The following is a 19,197-nucleotide window of genomic DNA, read 5'->3' as shown; positions in this document are numbered from 1 at the left end:
GTGCCTGGCAGACCTCACAGTGGGCAGGTCCTGTGCCCCCATGCCCTGTGCCTGGCAGACCTCACTGGGGGCAGGTTGTGTGCCCCCATGCCCTGTGCCTGGCCAACTCACTGTGGGCAGGTCCCATGCCTCCATGCCCTGTGCCTGGCAGACCTCACAGTGGGCAGGTCCCGTGTCCCCGTGCCCTGTGTGTAGCAGACCTCACTGTGGGCAGGTCCTGTGCCCCCGTGCCCTGTGCCTGGCAGACCTCACTATGTGCAGGTCCCGTGCCCCCGTGCCCTGTGCCTGGCAGACCGTACTGTGTGCAGGTCCTGTGCCCCTGTGCCCTGTGCCTGGCCAACTCACTATGGGTATGTCCTCTGCCCCCATGCCCTGTGTGTAGCAGACCTCACTGTGGGCAGGTCCTGTGCCCTGTGCCTGGCAGACCTCACTATGGGCATGTCCTGTACCCCGTGCCCTGTGCCTGGCAGACCTCACTGTGGGCAGATCTTGTGCCCTGGTGCCCTGTGCCTGGCAGACATCACTGTGGGCAGGTCCTGTGCCCCCGTGCCCTGTGCCTGGCCAACTCACTATGGGCATGTCCTGTGCCCTCAGGCCCTGTGCCTGGCAGACCTCACAGTGGGCAGGTCCCGTGCCCCCGTGCCCTGTGTGTAGCAGACCTCACTGTGGGCAGGTCCTGTGCCCTGTGCCTGGCAGACCTCACTATGGGTATGTCCTGTACCCCGTGCCCTGTGCCTGGCAGACCTCACTGTGGGCAGGTCCTGTGCCCCCGTGCCCTGTGCCTGGCAGACCTCACTGTGGGCAGGTCCTGTGTCCCCGTACCCTGTGCCTGGCAGACCTCACTGTGGGCAGCTTGTGTGCCCCCATGCCCTGTTCCTGGCAGACCTCACTGGGGGCAGGTCCTGTGTCCCCATGCCCTGTGCCTGGCCAACTCACTGTGGGCGGTCCTGTGCCCCTGTGCCCTGTGCCTGGCAGACCTCACTGTGGGCAGCTTGTGTGCCCCCGTGCCCTGTGCCTGGCCAACTCACTGTGGGCAGGTCCTGTGCCCCCGTGCCCTGTGCCTGGCAGACCTCACTGTGGGCAGGTTGTGTGCCCCCATGCCCTGTTCCTGGCAGACCTCACTGTGGGCAGCTTGTTTGCCCCCATGCCCTGTGCCTGGCAGACCTCACTGGGGGCAGGTCCTGTGCCCCCATGCCCTGTGCTTGGCCAACTCACTGGGGGCAGGTCCTGTGCCCCTGTGCCCTGTGCCTGGCAGACATCATTGTGGGCAGGTCCTGTGCCCCCATGCCCTGTGCCTGGCAGACCTCACTGTGGGCAGTTCCTGTGCCTCCGTGCCCTGTGCCTGGCAGACCTCACTGTGGGCAGGTCCTGTACCCCCATGCCCTGTGCCTGGCAGACCTCACTGTGGGCAGCTTGTGTGTCCCCATGCCCTGTGCCTGGCAGACCTCACTGGGGGCAGGTCCTGTGCCCCCATGCCCTGTGCCTGGCCAACTCACTGGGGGCAGGTCCTGTGCCCCCGTGCCCTGTGCCTGGCAGACCTCACTGTGGGCAGCTTGTGTGCTCCCATGCCCTGTGCCTGGCAGACCTCACTGGGGGCAGGTTGTGTGCCCCCATGCCCTGTGCCTGGCCAACTCACTGTGGGCAGGTCCTGTGCCCCCGTGCCCTGTGCCTGGCAGACCTCACTGTGGGCAGGTCCTGTGCCCCTGTGCCCTGTGCCTGGCAGACATCACTGTGGGCAGGTCCCGTGCCCCCGTGCCCTGTGCCTGGCCAACTCACTGTGGGCAGGTCCTGTGCCCCCGTGCCCTGTGCCTGGCAGACCTCACTGTGGGCAGGTCCTGTGCCCCTGTACCCTGTGCCTGGCAGACATCACTGTGGGCAGGTCCCGTGCCCCCGTGCCCTGTGCCTGGCAGACCTCACTGTGGGCAGGTCCTGTGCCCCTGTGCCCTGTGCCTGGCAGACCTCACTGGGGGCAGGTCATGTGCCCCCATGCCCTGTGCTTGGCCAACTCACTGGGGGCAGGTCCTGTGCCCCCGTGCCCTGTGCCTGGCAGACCTCACTGTGGGCAGGTCCTGTGCCCCCGTGCCCTGTGCCTGGCAGACCTCACTGTGGGCAGGTCCTGTACCCCCATGCCCTGTGCCTGGCAGACCTCACTGTGGGCAGCTTGTGTGTCCCCATGCCCTGTGCCTGGCAGACCTCACTGGGGGCAGGTCCTGTGCCCCCATGCCCTGTGCCTGGCCAACTCACTGGGGGCAGGTCCTGTGCCCCCGTGCCCTGTGCCTGGCAGACCTCACTGTGGGCAGCTTGTGTGCTCCCATGCCCTGTGCCTGGCAGACCTCACTGGGGGCAGGTTGTGTGCCCCCATGCCCTGTGCCTGGCCAACTCACTGTGGGCAGGTCCTGTGCCCCCGTGCCCTGTGCCTGGCAGACCTCACTGTGGGCAGGTCCTGTGCCCCTGTGCCCTGTGCCTGGCAGACCTCACTGTGGGCAGGTCCCGTGCCCCCATGCCCTGTGCCTGGCCAACTCACTGTGGGCAGGTCCTGTGCCCCCGTGCCCTGTGCCTGGCAGACATCACTGTGGGCAGGTCCTGTGCCCCCATGCCCTGTGCCTGGCAGACCTCACTGTGGGCAGGTCCTGTGCCCCCGTGCCCTGTGCCTGGCAGACCTCACTGTGGGCAGCTTGTGTGCCCCCGTGCCCTGTGCCTGGCAGACCTCAGTCTGGGCAGGTCCTGTGCCCCCGTGCCCTGTGCCTGGCAGACATCACTGTGGGCAGGTCCTGTGCCCCCATACCCTGTGCCTGGCAGAGCTCACTGTGGGCAGTTCCTGTGCCTCCGTGCCCTGTGCCTGGCAGACCTCACTGTGGGCAGGTCCTGTACCCCCGTGCCCTGTGCCTGGCAGACCTCACTGTGGGCAGGTCCTGTACCCCGAGCCCTGTGCCTGGCAGACCTCACTGTGGGCAGGTCCCGTGCCCCCATGCCCTGTGCCTGGCCAACTCACTGTGGGCATGTCCTGTGCTCCCGTGCCCTGTGCCTGGCAGACATCACTGTGGGCAGCTTGTGTGCCCCCGTGCCCTGTGTCTGGCCAACTCACTGTGGGCATGTCCTGTGCCCCTGTGCCCTGTGCCTGGCAGACCTCACAGTGGGCAGGTCCTGTGCCCCCATGCCCTGTGCCTGGCAGACCTCACTGGGGGCAGGTTGTGTGCCCCCATGCCCTGTGCCTGGCCAACTCACTGTGGGCAGGTCCCATGCCTCCATGCCCTGTGCCTGGCAGACCTCACAGTGGGCAGGTCCCGTGTCCCCGTGCCCTGTGTGTAGCAGACCTCACTGTGGGCAGGTCCTGTGCCCCCGTGCCCTGTGCCTGGCAGACCTCACTATGTGCAGGTCCCGTGCCCCCGTGCCCTGTGCCTGGCAGACCGTACTGTGTGCAGGTCCTGTGCCCCTGAGCCCTGTGCCTGGCCAACTCACTATGGGTATGTCCTCTGCCCCCGTGCCCTGTGTGTAGCAGACCTCACTGTGGGCAGGTCCTGTGCCCTGTGCCTGGCAGACCTCACTATGGGCATGTCCTGTACCCCGTGCCCTGTGCCTGGCAGACCTCACTGTGGGCAGATCCTGTGCCCTGGTGCCCTGTGCCTGGCAGACATCACTGTGGGCAGGTCCTGTGCCCCCGTGCCCTGTGCCTGGCCAACTCACTATGGGCATGTCCTGTGCCCTCAGGCCCTGTGCCTGGCAGACCTCACAGTGGGCAGGTCCCGTGCCCCCGTGCCCTGTGTGTAGCAGACCTCACTGTGGGCAGGTCCTGTGCCCTGTGCCTGGCAGACCTCACTATGGGTATGTCCTGTACCCCGTGCCCTGTGCCTGGCAGACCTCACTGTGGGCAGGTCCTGTGCCCCCGTGCCCTGTGCCTGGCAGACATCACTGTGGGCAGGTCATGTGCTCCCATGCCCTGTGCCTGGCAGACCTCACTGTGGGCAGGTCCTGTGCCCCCATGCCCTGTGCCTGGCAGACCAGGCTTGGATAGGTCCTGTGCCCCTATGCCCTTTGCCTGGCAAACCTCACTGTGGGCAGGTGATGTGCCCACGTGCCCTGTGCCTGGCAGACCTGGGTGCGGGCAGGTCCTGTCCCCCTGTGCCCTGTGTCTGGTAGACCTCACTGTGGGCAGGTCCTGTGCCCGTGTCTTGTGCCTGGCAGACCAGGCTGTAGGCATGTCCTGTGCCCCTCTGTCCTGTGCCTGGCAGACCTCACTGTGGGCAGGGCCTGTGCCCCTGTGTCCTGTGCCTGGCAGACCAGGCTGTGGGCATGTCTGTGCCCCTCTGTCCTGTGCCTGGCAGACCAGGCTGTGGGCAGGTCCTGTGCCCCTGTGCCCTGTGTCTGGCAGACCTGGCTGTGGGCAGGTCCTGTGCCTGGGAGACCTCAGGGCATGTACAGGGCTCAAGCTTCCAGTGAATAGGCCAGGCTGTGGTCACCGGATTCTGCTGGTCTCTGCAGTGCAGCACCTGCCAGCTGGCACTTCAGATGCCACTTAATAAAGCAAAGCCGCCTCAGTGAAACAGGTGTTTTTGGTTTTGTTTTGGTACTGGGGATTGAACCCAGGGGATTCTACCACTGAGTCACATCCCCAGCCCTTTTTATTTTTTATTTGAGACAGGGTCTTGTTAAATTCCCTGGGCTGACCTTGAACTTGAAGTCCTCCTGCCTCACCCTTCAAAGTCACTGGGATAACAGACATGCCACCCTGCCAGGCTCCACTCTATTTTTAACAGATCAGTTCACAGCAGTTTGGTTTGGAAGTCCATCCACTTGGAAGAGGGAGGTGCTCATGATTTCTGAGTTAAATGTACCCCTCCTGGAACATTTGTTCCATTGTTCAGGCTGCAGGGTCAGGCCCCCTCTTCCTGGGCACGTGGGGCAGGGCTCTGGGTCTCCCCTGATTCAGATGCAAAGATGGTTCCCTCAGGTCCAGCAGTGCCCAACAAGAAGCCCTCCGGTGGTCTCGCCCACAGTCCTGGCTAGAGCACCTGGTTTGTCTGCCTTTGTTCCTTCTTGCCTCTGCCCTTCTCACACCTCCCCTGGGAGGGCACCCAGAGAGACCCTCAGGTACATACCACCCCTAGAGCTGCTGCAGACACCTTCCAGGACTTGGAGGGCCCTGCCCCTCATGCCCTGGCCTGTGTGCCTGCACCCCACCCGTGTGCCTTGCTAGCCTCCGGCTACAGGGTGGGGCCATGACTTGCATACCATGGTCAGCAAGGGGCCTGTTCCACACAGCCAAACCAGACTTGAGCGTCCAAGAGGGCCCCTCCTCTGCTGTGCGTGCTGAGGTGCTGAGTACAGCACAGGACTGCCCAATGTCCTCTGCAAGGTGGACACCCTGCAGTTTGGCCTGCACAGCTGTAATTGTCCTCTGAAGGATCCCGGTGTGACTTCTAACCACACACAGGTGTCTCTGCCTCTGGCTTGGTGCGGGTGGTAGTGGTCCTCATGCCACCTGAGGTTGTGCACTGGGAGGGGATCTGAGTGTGGGCCAGATGCTGCTGCCCCGGCCTTCTTCCTGGGCCCTCAGGAGGAGCAGATGGAGGCTCCTCCAGGAGACTGAGGGACTGGGTTCCCCAGCTGGCCCTTCAAGCCAGGCCCATGGTCAGCATGGGCACCGGTGGTGGGTCTTGTTTGGACTTGGGGTTTTCTGCAGACTCCTACCCTCAGGTAGCTTTGAAGCACTTTTGCTAGGGAGCTGCTCAGGTCTCCAGGGGCTCCTCCTCCATACAGGTGGACAGCATGGGAGGGGAGCAGAGCAGGCACTGGGGAGAACCCCCCAGCGGTGGCTAGTGTCCAGAGGGCTGTGAGCCTGGGTCCCTGATGCCATTTCCTGTTCCAGACTCCTTTCTTCCTCTGGCTCCTAACAGTTGGATTGGGCCAGTCCCAGTTGGGCATTGGGTGGCTGAGCAGCTGTGATTGCTTGGTCATCCCAGCCCCACCTTCTCTGCCCTGCCCTGCTCTGAGCAGTGTGCCACCTTCTTCAGATGTCCTCTCAAAGGCCACTCTGAGGCCCTGGAGGCCTGGCTGGAGGGCTGGAGGGGGACCACCCAGCACGGCCACAGGCTGGGTCAGAGGGGTGGGTGTGCCTGGCACTGGCTGCGCTCCCTGGGCGATGTGGGTAGCCGGAGGGTCTGCGCACCTAGGTCCCCACCTCCATCCTTGGGTGGGAAGGGGCTGCAGTGTGAGTTGAGCACCACCTTTTTTGGTCCTGGTCAGGGTGAGGGCTCCCAGGGGACCCTGCTGGGCACAATGGAAGTGAAACACAAGGGGATGGGTAGGACGTGGGCTGGGGCATGAGGAGGTGCCCACCCTTCTGCAGTTGCCACTGGCCCTGCTGCCTTCAGTGACCTGTGAGGTGCAGGGCTGTGAGCAGGTGGGGGTGGCATGGCCTGCCTAGGAGGTGCCCCCCAGGGCCTGGGCTGCCCTCTGTACCACCCTGTGCAGTGCCCGCTTGACCTCCTGATTCCGCAGGCAGTAGATGACTGGGTTGAGCAGGGGCGTGAGCACAGTGTACACCACGGACACCAGCTTGTTGTAGTTGAAGGAGTAGATGGCCCGCGGTCGGGCGTAGATGAAGAGGGAGGCTGAGTAGAAGATGACCACCACGGCCAGGTGTGAGCTGCAGGTGGAGAAAGCCTTCTGCCGGCCACCTCGGGACGGGGTGCGCAGCACTGCCCCCAGGATGGCCGAATAGGAGAAGATGGTGAGCAGCAGTGGCCCCAGCAGGATGAGCAGGGCCAGCAGGAAGTCCACCAGCTCCGCCACCGACATGTCGGAGCAGGCCAGGTTCAGCAGCGGTGACACGTCACAGAAGAAGTGGTTCATGACGTTGGGGCCACAGAAGCCCAGCCGGGAGATGAAGAAGACCTTCCCCAGGGAGATGGTGAAGCCTGAGAGCCAGGAGCCGGCCGCTAGGAGGCTGCAGAGGCCGGGACTCATGAGGGCCGGGTAGCGCAGGGGGTTGCAGACGGCCACATACCGGTCATAGGCCATGACGCCCAGAAGCGAGCACTCGGTGCAGGCCAGCGCCAGGAAGAAGTAGAGCTGGGCCATGCAGCCTGTGAAGGAGATGCGCCGGAACTCGGGCGCAGCCAGGCTGAGCAGCATCTTGGGCACAGTGACGGAGACATACCACACCTCCAGGAAGGACAGGTTGCTGAGGAAGAGGTACATGGGCTTGTGCAGCATGGTGCTGGTGCGGATCACGGCGATGATGACCAGGTTCTCTGTGACGGTCAGCACGTAGGCCAGCAGGAACAGCAGCAGGAGACACAGGCGGAGCCCCACAGGGCCAGTAAAGCCCACCAGGATGAACTCGGCCACCTCTGAGCGGTTGCCCCTTGCAAACATGGTGCCCGCCACCTCACCTGGGGAGCAGAGGTGGAGGGTTAGGCAGGGGGCGGGGAGAGGCCAGCAGCCCCTGAGTTGAGCTCCCCTTGTGTGGGAGGGAGGCCTCATCCTTGATGTACACTAAGACTGCCTGCAGCTCAGCCATGGCCTCCAGGCCTGTTTCCTGCTGGACCATGGAGACCAACAGCTGGCCGGGCGCAGACCTCAGAAAGACGTCCAGGTGCTGTGAGAGCATCTGAGAGGACGTCTGGCTGCGAGGACTTGCAGCACACTTGGTGACGTCACCGAGCCCCCTGAGTCCTCCCTGCCCCGGTCTGGCTGTCCCCCGCGTGGCTCACACCCACTGCCTGTGGGGTGGGGAGAGGCCACCCCAGGTTCAGGGGTGGGTAGTCAGGGCCATCAGAGTCAGGAAAGGGGCCTGGGGCTGTCTCAAACCTAGCAGCCAGACCCCAGGAAGGTGGCAAGGAAGGGGGCCTGGGGCCAGCAGAGGGGCTGTGGTTCAGTTCGCAGGTGAGTGGCTTTGGGTGAGGCAGGAAGGGCCAGGGCCTGGCCGGCTTCCTCGCCTGTACATGAAGAAGGTGGGCTCTGTAGAAGCTCTCCAGGGATTAAGAAGGTGCAACCCCACCTCGCAGTGCTGCTGCCACCAGAGGCTCTGCAGGGGTTGGCTTAAGGGAGTAAAGCCCAGAGCAGAGGTGGCCCCTCACCCCATGTGGAGTTGGAGTCTGCTCCTCCTGCCCAGTCTCCCCAAATATGGCTGAGCTGGGCTGGGACCCCTGTGCCCAGCTTATAGTCAATCTGTCCATTTGGACAGGGTGGAGTTTTGCTGCTAACCTCAGAGTAAAGCTCAGCAGTTTGCTGCACAAACCAGTGTTTCCTGAATACATCTGGACGGACTGTTGAGGACCACTCCAGTTCTCTGCCCTGTACTACCTTTAGCCTGCCCTCAGCTGAGGGACTGGAGATCAACACAGAAGTCAGTGTCTCTGCTCTACAGCTACCCAGGAGCCCCAGGCTCCTCCTGTCCTGGGCGTGGGGTCCTCCGATGCTGATCGGCGATCAGACGCTCCAGTGGGTGCCTGCTCTTTGCAGGCCCCAGGAGCATCATGGACCAAGACCCCTGCAGGGAGGGTGGCACTCCAGCATCGGTGCCCAGCCTGCCCCTGTGGTGGCTGCCCCAAAGCCCCCTCTGCAGCCCTAGCCCTATGTGTCCCCCATCCACAACCCCAGCATGCTGCTTGGGGCTTCAGCAAGACTAACAGGAATAGTTTTCATCCTGAAAGGACCACAGAGGCAGGAGAGCTCAGGGTGTGGGCTCTGGGACAGTGGCTGGACTCAAATCTCTTCCTTCCCTTAGCCTGCGATGTTGGAGAGGACAGTCTGTGGCCATGATGTGCTCATGGCAGGACCACGACTAGGCTGCAGAGGCAGGCCACAGCAGCCTGGCCCAGATGCTCACAGGGTCGGAAGGCAGGCTCTGAGGACAGGGTAGCCCACTGGTGACCTCTTCTGCTTACTTCATGAAGTGGGAGCAGGGTGGAAGCTCTGCAGGGGACCATCAGGGGTGCTGCACAGCAAGAGGCTCTGGTTAGACCTTAGTAGGGTCAGCCTGCTGTGCCAAGGCTTCCCTCTGCACAGCCAGAGCCCACGTTGCTGTCTCCAAGGGGCCCACCTAGGGAGCTGGTCTGGGTAAAATGAGGCCTGGGCCCCTTTACCTCTACACGGCTCCTGTGGCTCATGACAACCCACTGCCACTCAGATCTGCCACCCACCAGCTGAGGGCTTGGGACAAACACCTGCCTCCTCCAGTCGTTTCTCTCTGAAGGGTGGAGAAGTGTCACTTTATCTGATAGGACTGTGGTTAGGGAGCAGCAGCAATCCACTCTCATCACGCAGACTTGTGGACACCAATTGGAAGGTCCTGGCCTCTGCTGCAGAGGTACCACAGGGCTCTAGGGCCACCGAAGCTGGCACAGGGGAGTGTCACATCCTACACTCGGAGATGCTGCGGTCAGGCTCCAAGATGCTCATATGCAACACACATGCTGCACAAACCCCCAAGATGCTCTTCCAACACATGTGCCCCAAACCAACACGTGTGCCAAATCATACCCTGTCCCCCCCACTCAAATTCACTTGCAGGGTAGCCAGGTACCCACATCAGCACTACACCCACCTCCAGGCCATGTGCACATGCCCCTAGCACAGGCCTCATGCAGGCAGCAGGCTTCTGCTGGTCGGACAAACATTCTTCCCAAACAGACCCAGCCTGGGCACATGCAGGTGTCCCCAGACCCTGGTGCCTTGGAGATACACACTGAGTCCAGCCTCTAGAGCCCCCACTCCTCCACAGAAGCAAGTAGGAAAACACAGCTGTGAAACAGGGATACCATGAAGCCACAGACACACTGCCCACCACACTGACACCTGACCAGGAAAAGCATGCTCACCAGCATACCCTATACAGGCTCACTGCCCAGCGGAGTCACAGGCACAGGCACACATGGGCATGCTCAGGATCATTGAGGTACATGGGAATGAGCAGACACACACAGATAAAGACATGTGTACAGTTGTACAAACAGGTGAACATACAGGTGCACATAGTGCACTCTCAGACATACCTGGGCACATATGCAGGTATGCACAGGTGCATACAAAAGCACATGGCACATGCATGCTCATGCAGGTGCACACAGATGCACACAGGTACATGCAGGTGCATGCACAGGTGCACATAGGTGCATAGAGGTATGCACACAGGCACATGCAGGTGCACATAGGTGAATACACAGGTATGCACACAGGCACTTGCAGGTTCATACACAGGTATATACACAGGTGTGTATACAGGCACACTCGTGACACAAACACTAGAACCCCTCAGGTCTCACCTGTGCAGAGGCTGGTGAGGTTTTAGTAGTGGATCTGGGTTTGAGTCCCAGCAGTGCCCCAGTAGCTCAGCTCTGACTATTGGTCCACTTCTGCACCTGTGTGGGACTGGGGCTGAGCTGTCCTTCCCAGGTTTTCCTTTCCATGCTTTTTGAGGATCAGGGACTCAGCAGACATGCTTCCTTACCTTGGCCTTGAGGACTCAGGGGCTCAGTGTGAGAAGTTGTAGTGGTGGTTCTGAGGGAGTGAGGACCAAGGCTAGGGCAGGCTGACCAGGGGTCAAACACAGAGGGCCTCTCACTCTCACTGAAACCAGACTGGGTGCTGGATCCCACAGGGTCCGCAGGTGGCCCCGGCACATGAGGACAGTGGTGTTTGCTCTTGGACGGAGCACAGCTCCCTGTGACCATCTGGGTCTGTTCCAATAAGACCAGAGCTTGGGGAGTGCAAACCTAGAGAAGTCTGGCTTCATAGGCAACTCCCCCACAATGAGGGAGACTTGTCTGAGTCGGATGAGAATGGACAGCAGAGAAGGACGCAGATGCCTCTTCCTGTGTTCTGATGCTCCACACGTTGGACTGGTGAGACAGTCCCTGCGCTGGGCAGGCCTGCAAACAGTCCTCAGCCTGGAGAGGGCAGCCAGAGTGCACCCCTCGGCCACAGTGTGCTTCTGAAGAATGAGCTGGCTGTGTATGTGGAAAGTCTTCCTCCGTGGCACAATCCCTTCCCCCAAGAACTCACAGGAGAGAGAAACTGAATAGGCGGGGCTGGAGCTGGTGAAGGGAGTAGAGGCCACTCCTCACCCAATCCCCGGGTGACCCATGGCAGGTCCCTCTCCCCTTCCCCTGTGACCATGTCTATCAGACTGGTCACAGATTGGGGCAGATGGACACCTGCCTCCTGCATGGCAGGTGTCAGGGGTGGGTGGCACGCCTATCAGACTGGCTTGATTGGGGCAGATGGACACCTGCCTCCTGCATGGCAGGTGTCAGGGGTGGGGGGCACACTGCAGCACAGCCAGTCCTCATCCCCAGCAGGGGCCTGAGGAGCAAACTACCTGGACCGCTGGGTCCCCTGCCCACCCAGGTCCAGAGCTGTGGGAACAGCCCCCAGACCTCCACCTGCCTGCTCAGAGTAGTCCTGCCTTGTCCTCACCCTCCTATCCTTGGTCCACTTCGAGGGACACTGCGTGGGTTGAACTGTGGAAGGGGTACAGGCGCCAGGAACCTCTGTCCCAGGCACTGAGACTGCAGGAGGACCACAGCCTGGCTCTGCCCTTTCATGGTGGCTGCCTGCTGGGAATCCAGGACGTGGAGGGTTAGCAGGTGCTCCCTGAGTGACCCCACTGGGTGGGCCTGCATGCTCCAGGGTTGGGGTGGTCCTTGCGGTGTAGGGGAAAGGCTGGTGGGAGGCAGAAAGGTGCCAGGGCCTAATAGGGATTCAGCCCCAAGTTGTGGCTGGTGGCTAGGATTGCTGACCAGTCCCTTGGAGGACGTGCAGTCCACAGAGCTTGTAGCCAGACCTTGGGGATACCTGGGGCTAGCGCAGTGGCTTTATGGTGTCATACCCGAGAATTCTCTGACAAATGTCAGTCACTCCTCTGCCCCTTGGCCGTGTCTGGGGCCTCCTCCTTTGTCGGGGCCATGCTGGACCCTGCTGTGACCCCAGCTCCACAAGGCGCTCAGGTGTGGGAGGAGACACAGTGGACTCGTGAAGGGCAGCTCTGTGGCACATGAGGGGCAGACCCTGCGCAGAGATGCAGAGGGGCCTGAAGCACCACACCCACCGTGTCCCACTCAGCTTTGGTTCCTTCTCAGAAGCAAGCCGCAGGGTAGGGCTTGACTTCCTGCCACACACACCCGGCCTCCTCCAGCTGTGCTTTGCTCTGGGCTGTCCCCAGTGCCCAAGGAGGCTTCTTCTGGCCTCCACCTTCTTTCTCTCTTGGCTTCTAAAGTCAACAAGGAAAATGGCCCAGCCTCTTCTCTCATGAACTAAAGGTTGGGAGGCCCTGGCCTGTGCTGCCTCTTCCCTGTCTCCGTCTGCCCTGTGTCCTGGCCAATTTGCAGTCCCACTCACCTCCCCGTCCCCAGGAGGCAGGAACTGGCCTGCCCTCTGAGGCTGCCCACGTCTCCTGTGCCACACTCTGAGAGCCCTCGGGCAGCAGTCAGACAGGAGCGGCTCCTCTGCCTCCAGCTCTCGTGTCCCGGGGGCTACTCCTGCAGACCCTGAGTCAGCTCCAAAGTCCTTCCCTCCTGCATTTGGATTTACGTCTTCACAAACTGGGTCTTCTGGCATCCCAGTTACGTCCACCCCTCAGCGCCTTTCAGTTTTCTGTGAAAGCCTTCCGCATCTTTCGTTGGTTAATTTCTAGATATTTGATATTTTTGCTGCTTTTCTCAGTGGGAGCTACTTAAGAGAATTCATTTTTGGTTTGTTGCTCTGGGTAGAAGTGCAATGACTTCGGCCTATGGCTATGTGTAGTAGGCTTGCTGAGCCTCCCTGAGACTCCTGCCAACTTTCCTGCAGATTCTTATGGACTTTTTCCATCCCTGTCTGGTGATGGTGGTTTGGTCTCTTGCTTTCCAATCTCTGGCCTCTTTGTACTTATCTTCCTGCCTGTCACCGCTTCTGCTGTGCAGTCACCCAGCTGTGGTGAGGGCAGAAAGTAGGACGTTTACCCAGGCGTGTTGGCTGGTGCTCCTTCTCAGGCGGAGGGAGTTCCCCAACTCTAGCTTGCAAAGTTGTGGCTATTTATCTATGATTATACATCAGCATTGCATGTATACAGATTGCTGCTTCTCATGAGATGGAGACGTGGTTTTTTGTGCTTGGTTTCTCAAGGTTAGGGCACCTGACTCTAACATTAGGCTTCTCCCAAGAGCAGCGTGGGGCACTGGGGGTGGGCTGCACTAGTTTCTGGCTCTGCTTGTTCTGCTTCTGGTGTTTTCTTTGTTGGCAGTCTCTCTTTAAAATTCTTTGTGGGGGTCTATTTGACACACAGTAAGCTTCACGCGCTTCAATTGCACAATTTGATGAGTTTCTACGTTGGAACACACCCATGAAACCACGGCAATCAAGATAGGGAGCTTCCCTCCGGCCCAGCTCTCGGCTTCCTGCCCTGCGGGAAACCACCCAGCACTTTAGGGCCCAGGTCATCTTGCATTTCCTAGAACCAGCGTAAGCAGGCCCATGGTGCTTGCCCTCCAACCTGAGTTGGGCAGAGGCCTCTCTGCTCCTCTGGAGAGCATACCTCCGCCAAGCCCCTGGCTCCCGCTTACTCACCGGTGGTGGGCGCTTGGGCTGGTGGGGACGCTGAGTGCCGAGAGCATTCATGTGCACACCTTTTCATATGCGAGGTCCACGTCCAGGAGCAAAACGCCAGGTCCTGTGCAGTGTGGTCCACCCTTCCTCAGTGTCCTGCTTTTGGCCTTCTGGCCGCCAGGCCCTCTCCAGCCCCTGAAGCCGTCAGCCTTCCCATGTTAGCCCCTCCAAGAGGTGGGGAGTGGCTTTAACTCAGGTTTCCCTAAAGACTAGTGGCCTCTTCCTCGTGTATTTGCCATCTGTACCTCTTTTTTGGCAAGGTAGAAACATTTTGCCTATTATTTTATTGGGTTGTTGGTTTTTATATTCTTAAGTGTGAGTGTCCACTGCATCTTCTGAGTATAAGTCCTTTATTAGAGACGTGATTTTCAAAAATTTTTCCCAGTCTAGAGCTTGTCTTTTTGTTTTCTTGACAGCCTATTTCAAGGAGAAAGTTTTAATTTTGACAAAATTTAATTCATCTATTGTTTTTTTATTTCACACTTTTGGTGTCATATTCAGGCAATCTTTGCCTAATTCAAAGTCACAAAGATTTCCTCCTTTGCTTTCTTTGAGAAGTTCCATAATTTTGAGTTTTACACTTAGGTCAATGAGGCCTGTGGAGCTAATTTTTGCACCTGGTGAGGTGCAGCTCAAAGCTGAGTGTTCTCTGACTGAATCGCCTTGTGTCTTTCACAAAAGTCAGTTTCCGTGTTTCTGTGAGTCCATTTTGGCCTCTGTGTAGTCACACTGATCCATTGGACTGTCTTGACATCAACCTCACACTTTCTTGACAGATCTGACACCGGTGGTGGGTCCTTCAAGCTGTTCGCTCTGACACGGTGGTGGGTCCTTCAAGCTGGTCGCTCTGACACGGTGGTGGGTCCTTCAAGCTGGTCGCTCTGACACGGTGCTGGGTCCTTCAAGCTGGTCGCTCTGACACGGTGGTGGGTCCTTCAAGCTGGCTGCTCTTCCTTGGCCCTGGCTGCTCTACGTCCTCTGAGGTCCCGTGTGGATCTGAGTTTTTGGATGTGATCATCTGAAGCTGTAGATGGGTTTGGTGAGATCTGGTGTCTGGGCAGCACCAGTCCCTGGTGTGTGCTCTGTCCTCTTGCTTGTCCAGGGCTCTTGCTGACCCCCAAACCCTGTAGTCCTCACTGTACAGACCTCTTACAATTTGTGGCCATGTGCCTCCAAGTAGACTGCATTTTGATGGTGTGAATGGCACTTTCAAGTTTTAACTTGGGGCTGTTTTTGTTACTCTGTAGAAGGAGGATTGATTCTGCGTGCTGACCTTGTGTCACTCAGTGCTGCTAAATGCCTTCCTAATTGGAAAAGTTCAGTGGGGACATGGAAGACACTAAAAAAGATCTACAGTGAACTTCCAGAGTGGAACACCTGGGATGAGATTACTTGGGGTGTGAACATACCCATAGCAGATGCGATAAGTAACGACAAGGAAAGATGAACACAGTGTGCCAGGCGAGGAGGACATGGGAGCCTAGAAAAGAACAAAGAAGAAATCTTAAAACTTAAAAACAACATCTGTTATTAAAAATTGTGGAACCGATTAACATGAGGAGGACATGGCAGGAGGAGCATTTTATCCATTCATCAATTGAAGGGCATCTAGGTTGGTTCCATAGTCTGGCTATGGTTAATTGAGCAGCTATGAACATTGATGTGGCTGTATCTCTGTAGTGTGCTGATTTTAAGTCCTTTGGATATAGGCCAAGGAGTGGGATAGCTGGGTCAAATGGTAGGTCCATTCCAAGTGTTCTAAGGAATCGCCACACTGCTTTCCAGAGCGACTGCACTAATTTGCAGCCCCACCAGCAATGTATGAGTGTACCTTTTTCCCCACATCCTCTCCAACACCTATTGTTGCTTGTATTCTTGATAATCGCCATTCTAATTGGGGTGAGATGGAATCTTAATGTAGTTTTGATTTGCATTTCTCTTATTACTAAAGATGGTGAACATTTTTTTCATATGTTTGTTCATTGCTTGTAGATCTTCTTCTGTGAAGTGTCTGTTCATTTCCTTAGCCCATTTGTTGATTGGGTTATTTGTATTCTTGGTGTAGAGTTTTTTGAGTTCTTTATATATTCTGGAAATTAGTGCTCTATCTGAAGTATGAGTGGCAAAGATTTTCTCCCACTCTGAAGGCTCTCTCTTCGCATTGCTGATAGTTTCCTTTGCTGAGAGGAAGCTATTTAGTTTGAATCTATCCCAGTTATTGATTCTTGCTTTTATTTCTTGTGCTATGGGAGTCCTGTTAAGGAAGTCTGATCCTAAGCCAACAAGTTAAAGATTTGGACCTACTTTTTCTTCTATAAGATGCAGGGTCTCTGGTCTGATTTCAAGGTCCTTGATCCATTGTGAGTTGAGTTTTGTGCAGGGTGAGAGATAGGGGTTTAGTTTCATTCTGTTGCATATGGATTTCCAGTTTTCCCAGCACCATTGTTGAAGAGGCTATCTTTTCTCCATTGCATATTTTTGGCCCCTTTGTCTAGTATTAGAAAACTGTATTTATTTGGGTTTGTGTCCGTGTCCTCTATTCTGTACCATTAATCTACCTGTCTATTTTGGTGCCAATACCACGCTGTTTTTGTTACTATTGCTTTGTAGTATAGTTGAAGTTTTGGTGTGATAACCCCTGCTTCACTCTTCCTGCTAAGGATTGCTTTAGCTATTCTGGGTTTCTTATTCTTCCAGATGAATTTCATAATTGCTTGCTCTATTTCTGTGAGGTACATCGTTGGGATTTTAATTGAAATTGCATTGAATCTGTATAGCACATTTGGTAGTATGGCCATTTTGACAATATTAATTCTGCCTATCCAAGAACATGGGAGATCGTTCCATCTTCTAAGGTCTTAGGAGGAGCATTTTAAATGCTGTTGCATGAGTTCCCAGCATGTTGTGTGAAGTTAGAAATGCCTGTCATTAGGAAAGACAGGGAGCTGAAAAATGCATGGCTAACCCGGTGGGAGTCAGGAAGAGAGGAGCGAAGCCAGTCCTGTGCTGAACACATGGCTGCATGGCACACTAGGAAGCGCAGACCCAGCTGTGTCGGCTTACAGGGGCAACACAGCAGCAGGAGCAGGGTAACACAGGTACATTGAGAGACATCCCATGTTCATGGATTGGAAAAATTAATACCATTACAGCATCTATACCCTCAAATGATCTACAGATTCAATGAACGCTATTAAAATACCAATGGCATGCTTCACACAAACAGAAAAAAGATCCCAGTATGGAACCATAAGAGACCCTAAATAGTCAAAGCAATCCTGAGCAAAAAGAACAAAGCTGGAGGCACACAGCACCTGCCTTTACAATGTACTACAAAGCAATAGTAAAAGAACATCCAGGTATGGGCATAAAAATAGACCAGTGAAGAGACCAGGGATAAACCCACATATCTGCAGTCAAGTGATCGTTGATGAAGGTGCACGCTTATTATTTATTTATTATTTCTTTTCAATAAATGATCTTGGGAAAAGTGAATATCCACCTGCAGAAGAATGAAATTAGACCTTTATCTCTCACCATGTATGAAACCAACTCAAAATTGGTTGAAGACCTAAATGTAAGACCTCAAACTACGAAACTCCTGAAGCAGACCACAGGCACCTCCTGTGGTCTTGTTCTGGGCAATGATCTTTGGGCTCTGACCTCAAAAGAAAAGACAACCAGACCCCAGACAGAAAAATGGCAGTGTATCGATTTACTTCTGCAATAGGAAGCTATCAACAGAATGAAGAGACAACCTTCAGAAAGGAAGAAATTATTTGTAAACTATATATTTAATAGGAGGTAATGTCATAAACTGACAGGAAACTCAAGCAACTCAATATCAAGAAAACACATAACCCTATTAGCAATGGGTAGAAGATATGCACAGATGCTTCTCTGGAGAAGAAACATAAATGACAAACAGGTACATATTTAAAAAGCTCAATATCATTGATTGTCAGGGGAATGCAAATCAAAACCACAATGAGATCCCAATTGAACTATGCTCATTTTCAATTAATTTTGAATATTCCATCCTCTTTGCCATTCGATGTGATTTTTAATTGTGTAAGTCTACGGGGCACAGTGTCCTACTCTGACACATGCACTCGTGCATGATGGTCCTGTCAAAGTCATCAGCATTTCACTCTCCTTGAACACTTAGACTTTGCTGCTCTGCTCACAGTCAGGTACATGCTTTGCAGTGGTGTGCAGCTCAATGCTTGTGTGTAGCATGCAGTGGTGAAATCAGACCAGTGACGTTTCCATCTTCTCCTTAAAAACACTACAATCAGTGTTTTAGTGTCTACAGAGGTTCTTCTGGAATCTTGAGTAGATTGCACCCCACCTGAAGACCAAATGGGGAGGGTAGACACAGTCCGTCATCATCCAGTCTTTCAGCGTGGTGTGTGTTATGGGATGCAAATTAAAAACAGACCGATCACCACTGAGAAGTTCAAATTTGAGAGTCTTTATTAAGCCAGCCGCTGACTGTCTCACACAATGCCCCCAAAAAATGGCTATTGGGAGAACAGCCCCGACCACAGGGTTGTAGGGGTTCTTATACCAAAAATCACATTAATCATAAGTGTCTGTTGCTATGATTCAAAATTACACATTAACATCATGAGATCATCGATAGAAGGGGAAGTGGGTCAAAGTGACCCTTACCTAGGCACACACTAAAGAATGGTTGCTAACATCCACACAATCACCGTTCACATGGTACATTGTTTAAGAGCGATAGACATCAAAAGAGCAATTCTTCACTACATAGGAGTTGCCATTGTATATTATTAAACATGTCACACCAAGTAACTGGTGATGGGCACAGAGGCAGGTGTTCCCATGGGAGAAGCTTATTTCCTACATAACATGGAGTCTCAGAGCAAACTGGAGTCTGTTTAGTCATTTCTCTTAGAGTCTGGCCTGTGACAGTCTCATGGAGCCAGATCTCTCAGCCCATCACAGTGAGTCTTCTCACTTATGTAGACATGCCTTGATTGATTTCATCAATGGTCTGCGGTTCTCAGCATGCAATCCTGCACTTGTGTTGTTAGATTTATCTCTCGGTAGTTAATTTTTAAGTACTATTATGAATGACACTTAAAGAAATTGCTAAATTCCAATTATTCATTGCTAGTATACAGAGGACCAATTGCTTTTGTGGTTTGATTTTTGTATTCTAAACTTGATAAGCTTAATTATAAATTCCAAGTTTTTTTTTTTTTTGTAAATTCCTTGAGATTTTCCACCTAGATAATAATTATTTGACCTAGGAATAAAATGTTTTATTCCTTCCTTTCTAATCTACAATCTTTTAACTTCCTTTTCTGCCCACACACTAAGACTTCCATTAAAATGTTGAAGAGAAGCAAGGAGGATACCCTTCCCTATAGTTTGTGGGGGAAGTATTCAATCTCACTATTAAGAGACCTTGGCTGAGATGTTTAGTCACATTAAGGTAGTTATTCCCTTCTGTTCCTGGGGCACTGACAGCTTTTATCTTAGATGGAAGTGCCACTTGTCAATGCTTTTCCAACACTGTGAGATGATCATCTGCTGCTACTTCTTGAGTCTGTCTATGTGCTGGATTATGTCAAATGA

General features: G+C 55.4%; 1 protein-coding gene across 1 annotated transcript; it reads right to left on the bottom strand.

Annotated features, from left to right (window-relative positions):
* Window positions 1–6,400: 6,400 nt before the first annotated feature.
* LOC306660463 (olfactory receptor 226-like) lies at window positions 6,401–7,377 on the bottom strand (the record flags this gene model as incomplete). Its single annotated transcript, XM_079138737.1, has 1 exon — window positions 6,401–7,377. The coding sequence occupies one exon, from the start codon at window positions 7,375–7,377 to the stop codon at window positions 6,421–6,423; it is 957 nt and encodes a 318-aa protein (XP_078994863.1). The 3' UTR covers window positions 6,401–6,420.
* Between the last annotated feature and the right edge of the window lie 11,820 nt (window positions 7,378–19,197).

This window comes from Sciurus vulgaris (assembly GCF_902686455.1).
Source record: "Sciurus vulgaris genome assembly, chromosome: 4".
In the NCBI taxonomy this organism is placed as follows: Eukaryota; Metazoa; Chordata; class Mammalia; order Rodentia; family Sciuridae; genus Sciurus; species Sciurus vulgaris.
Note: the sequence above shows the minus strand (reverse complement) of the source record. Positions and strands in the feature narration are given on the sequence as shown.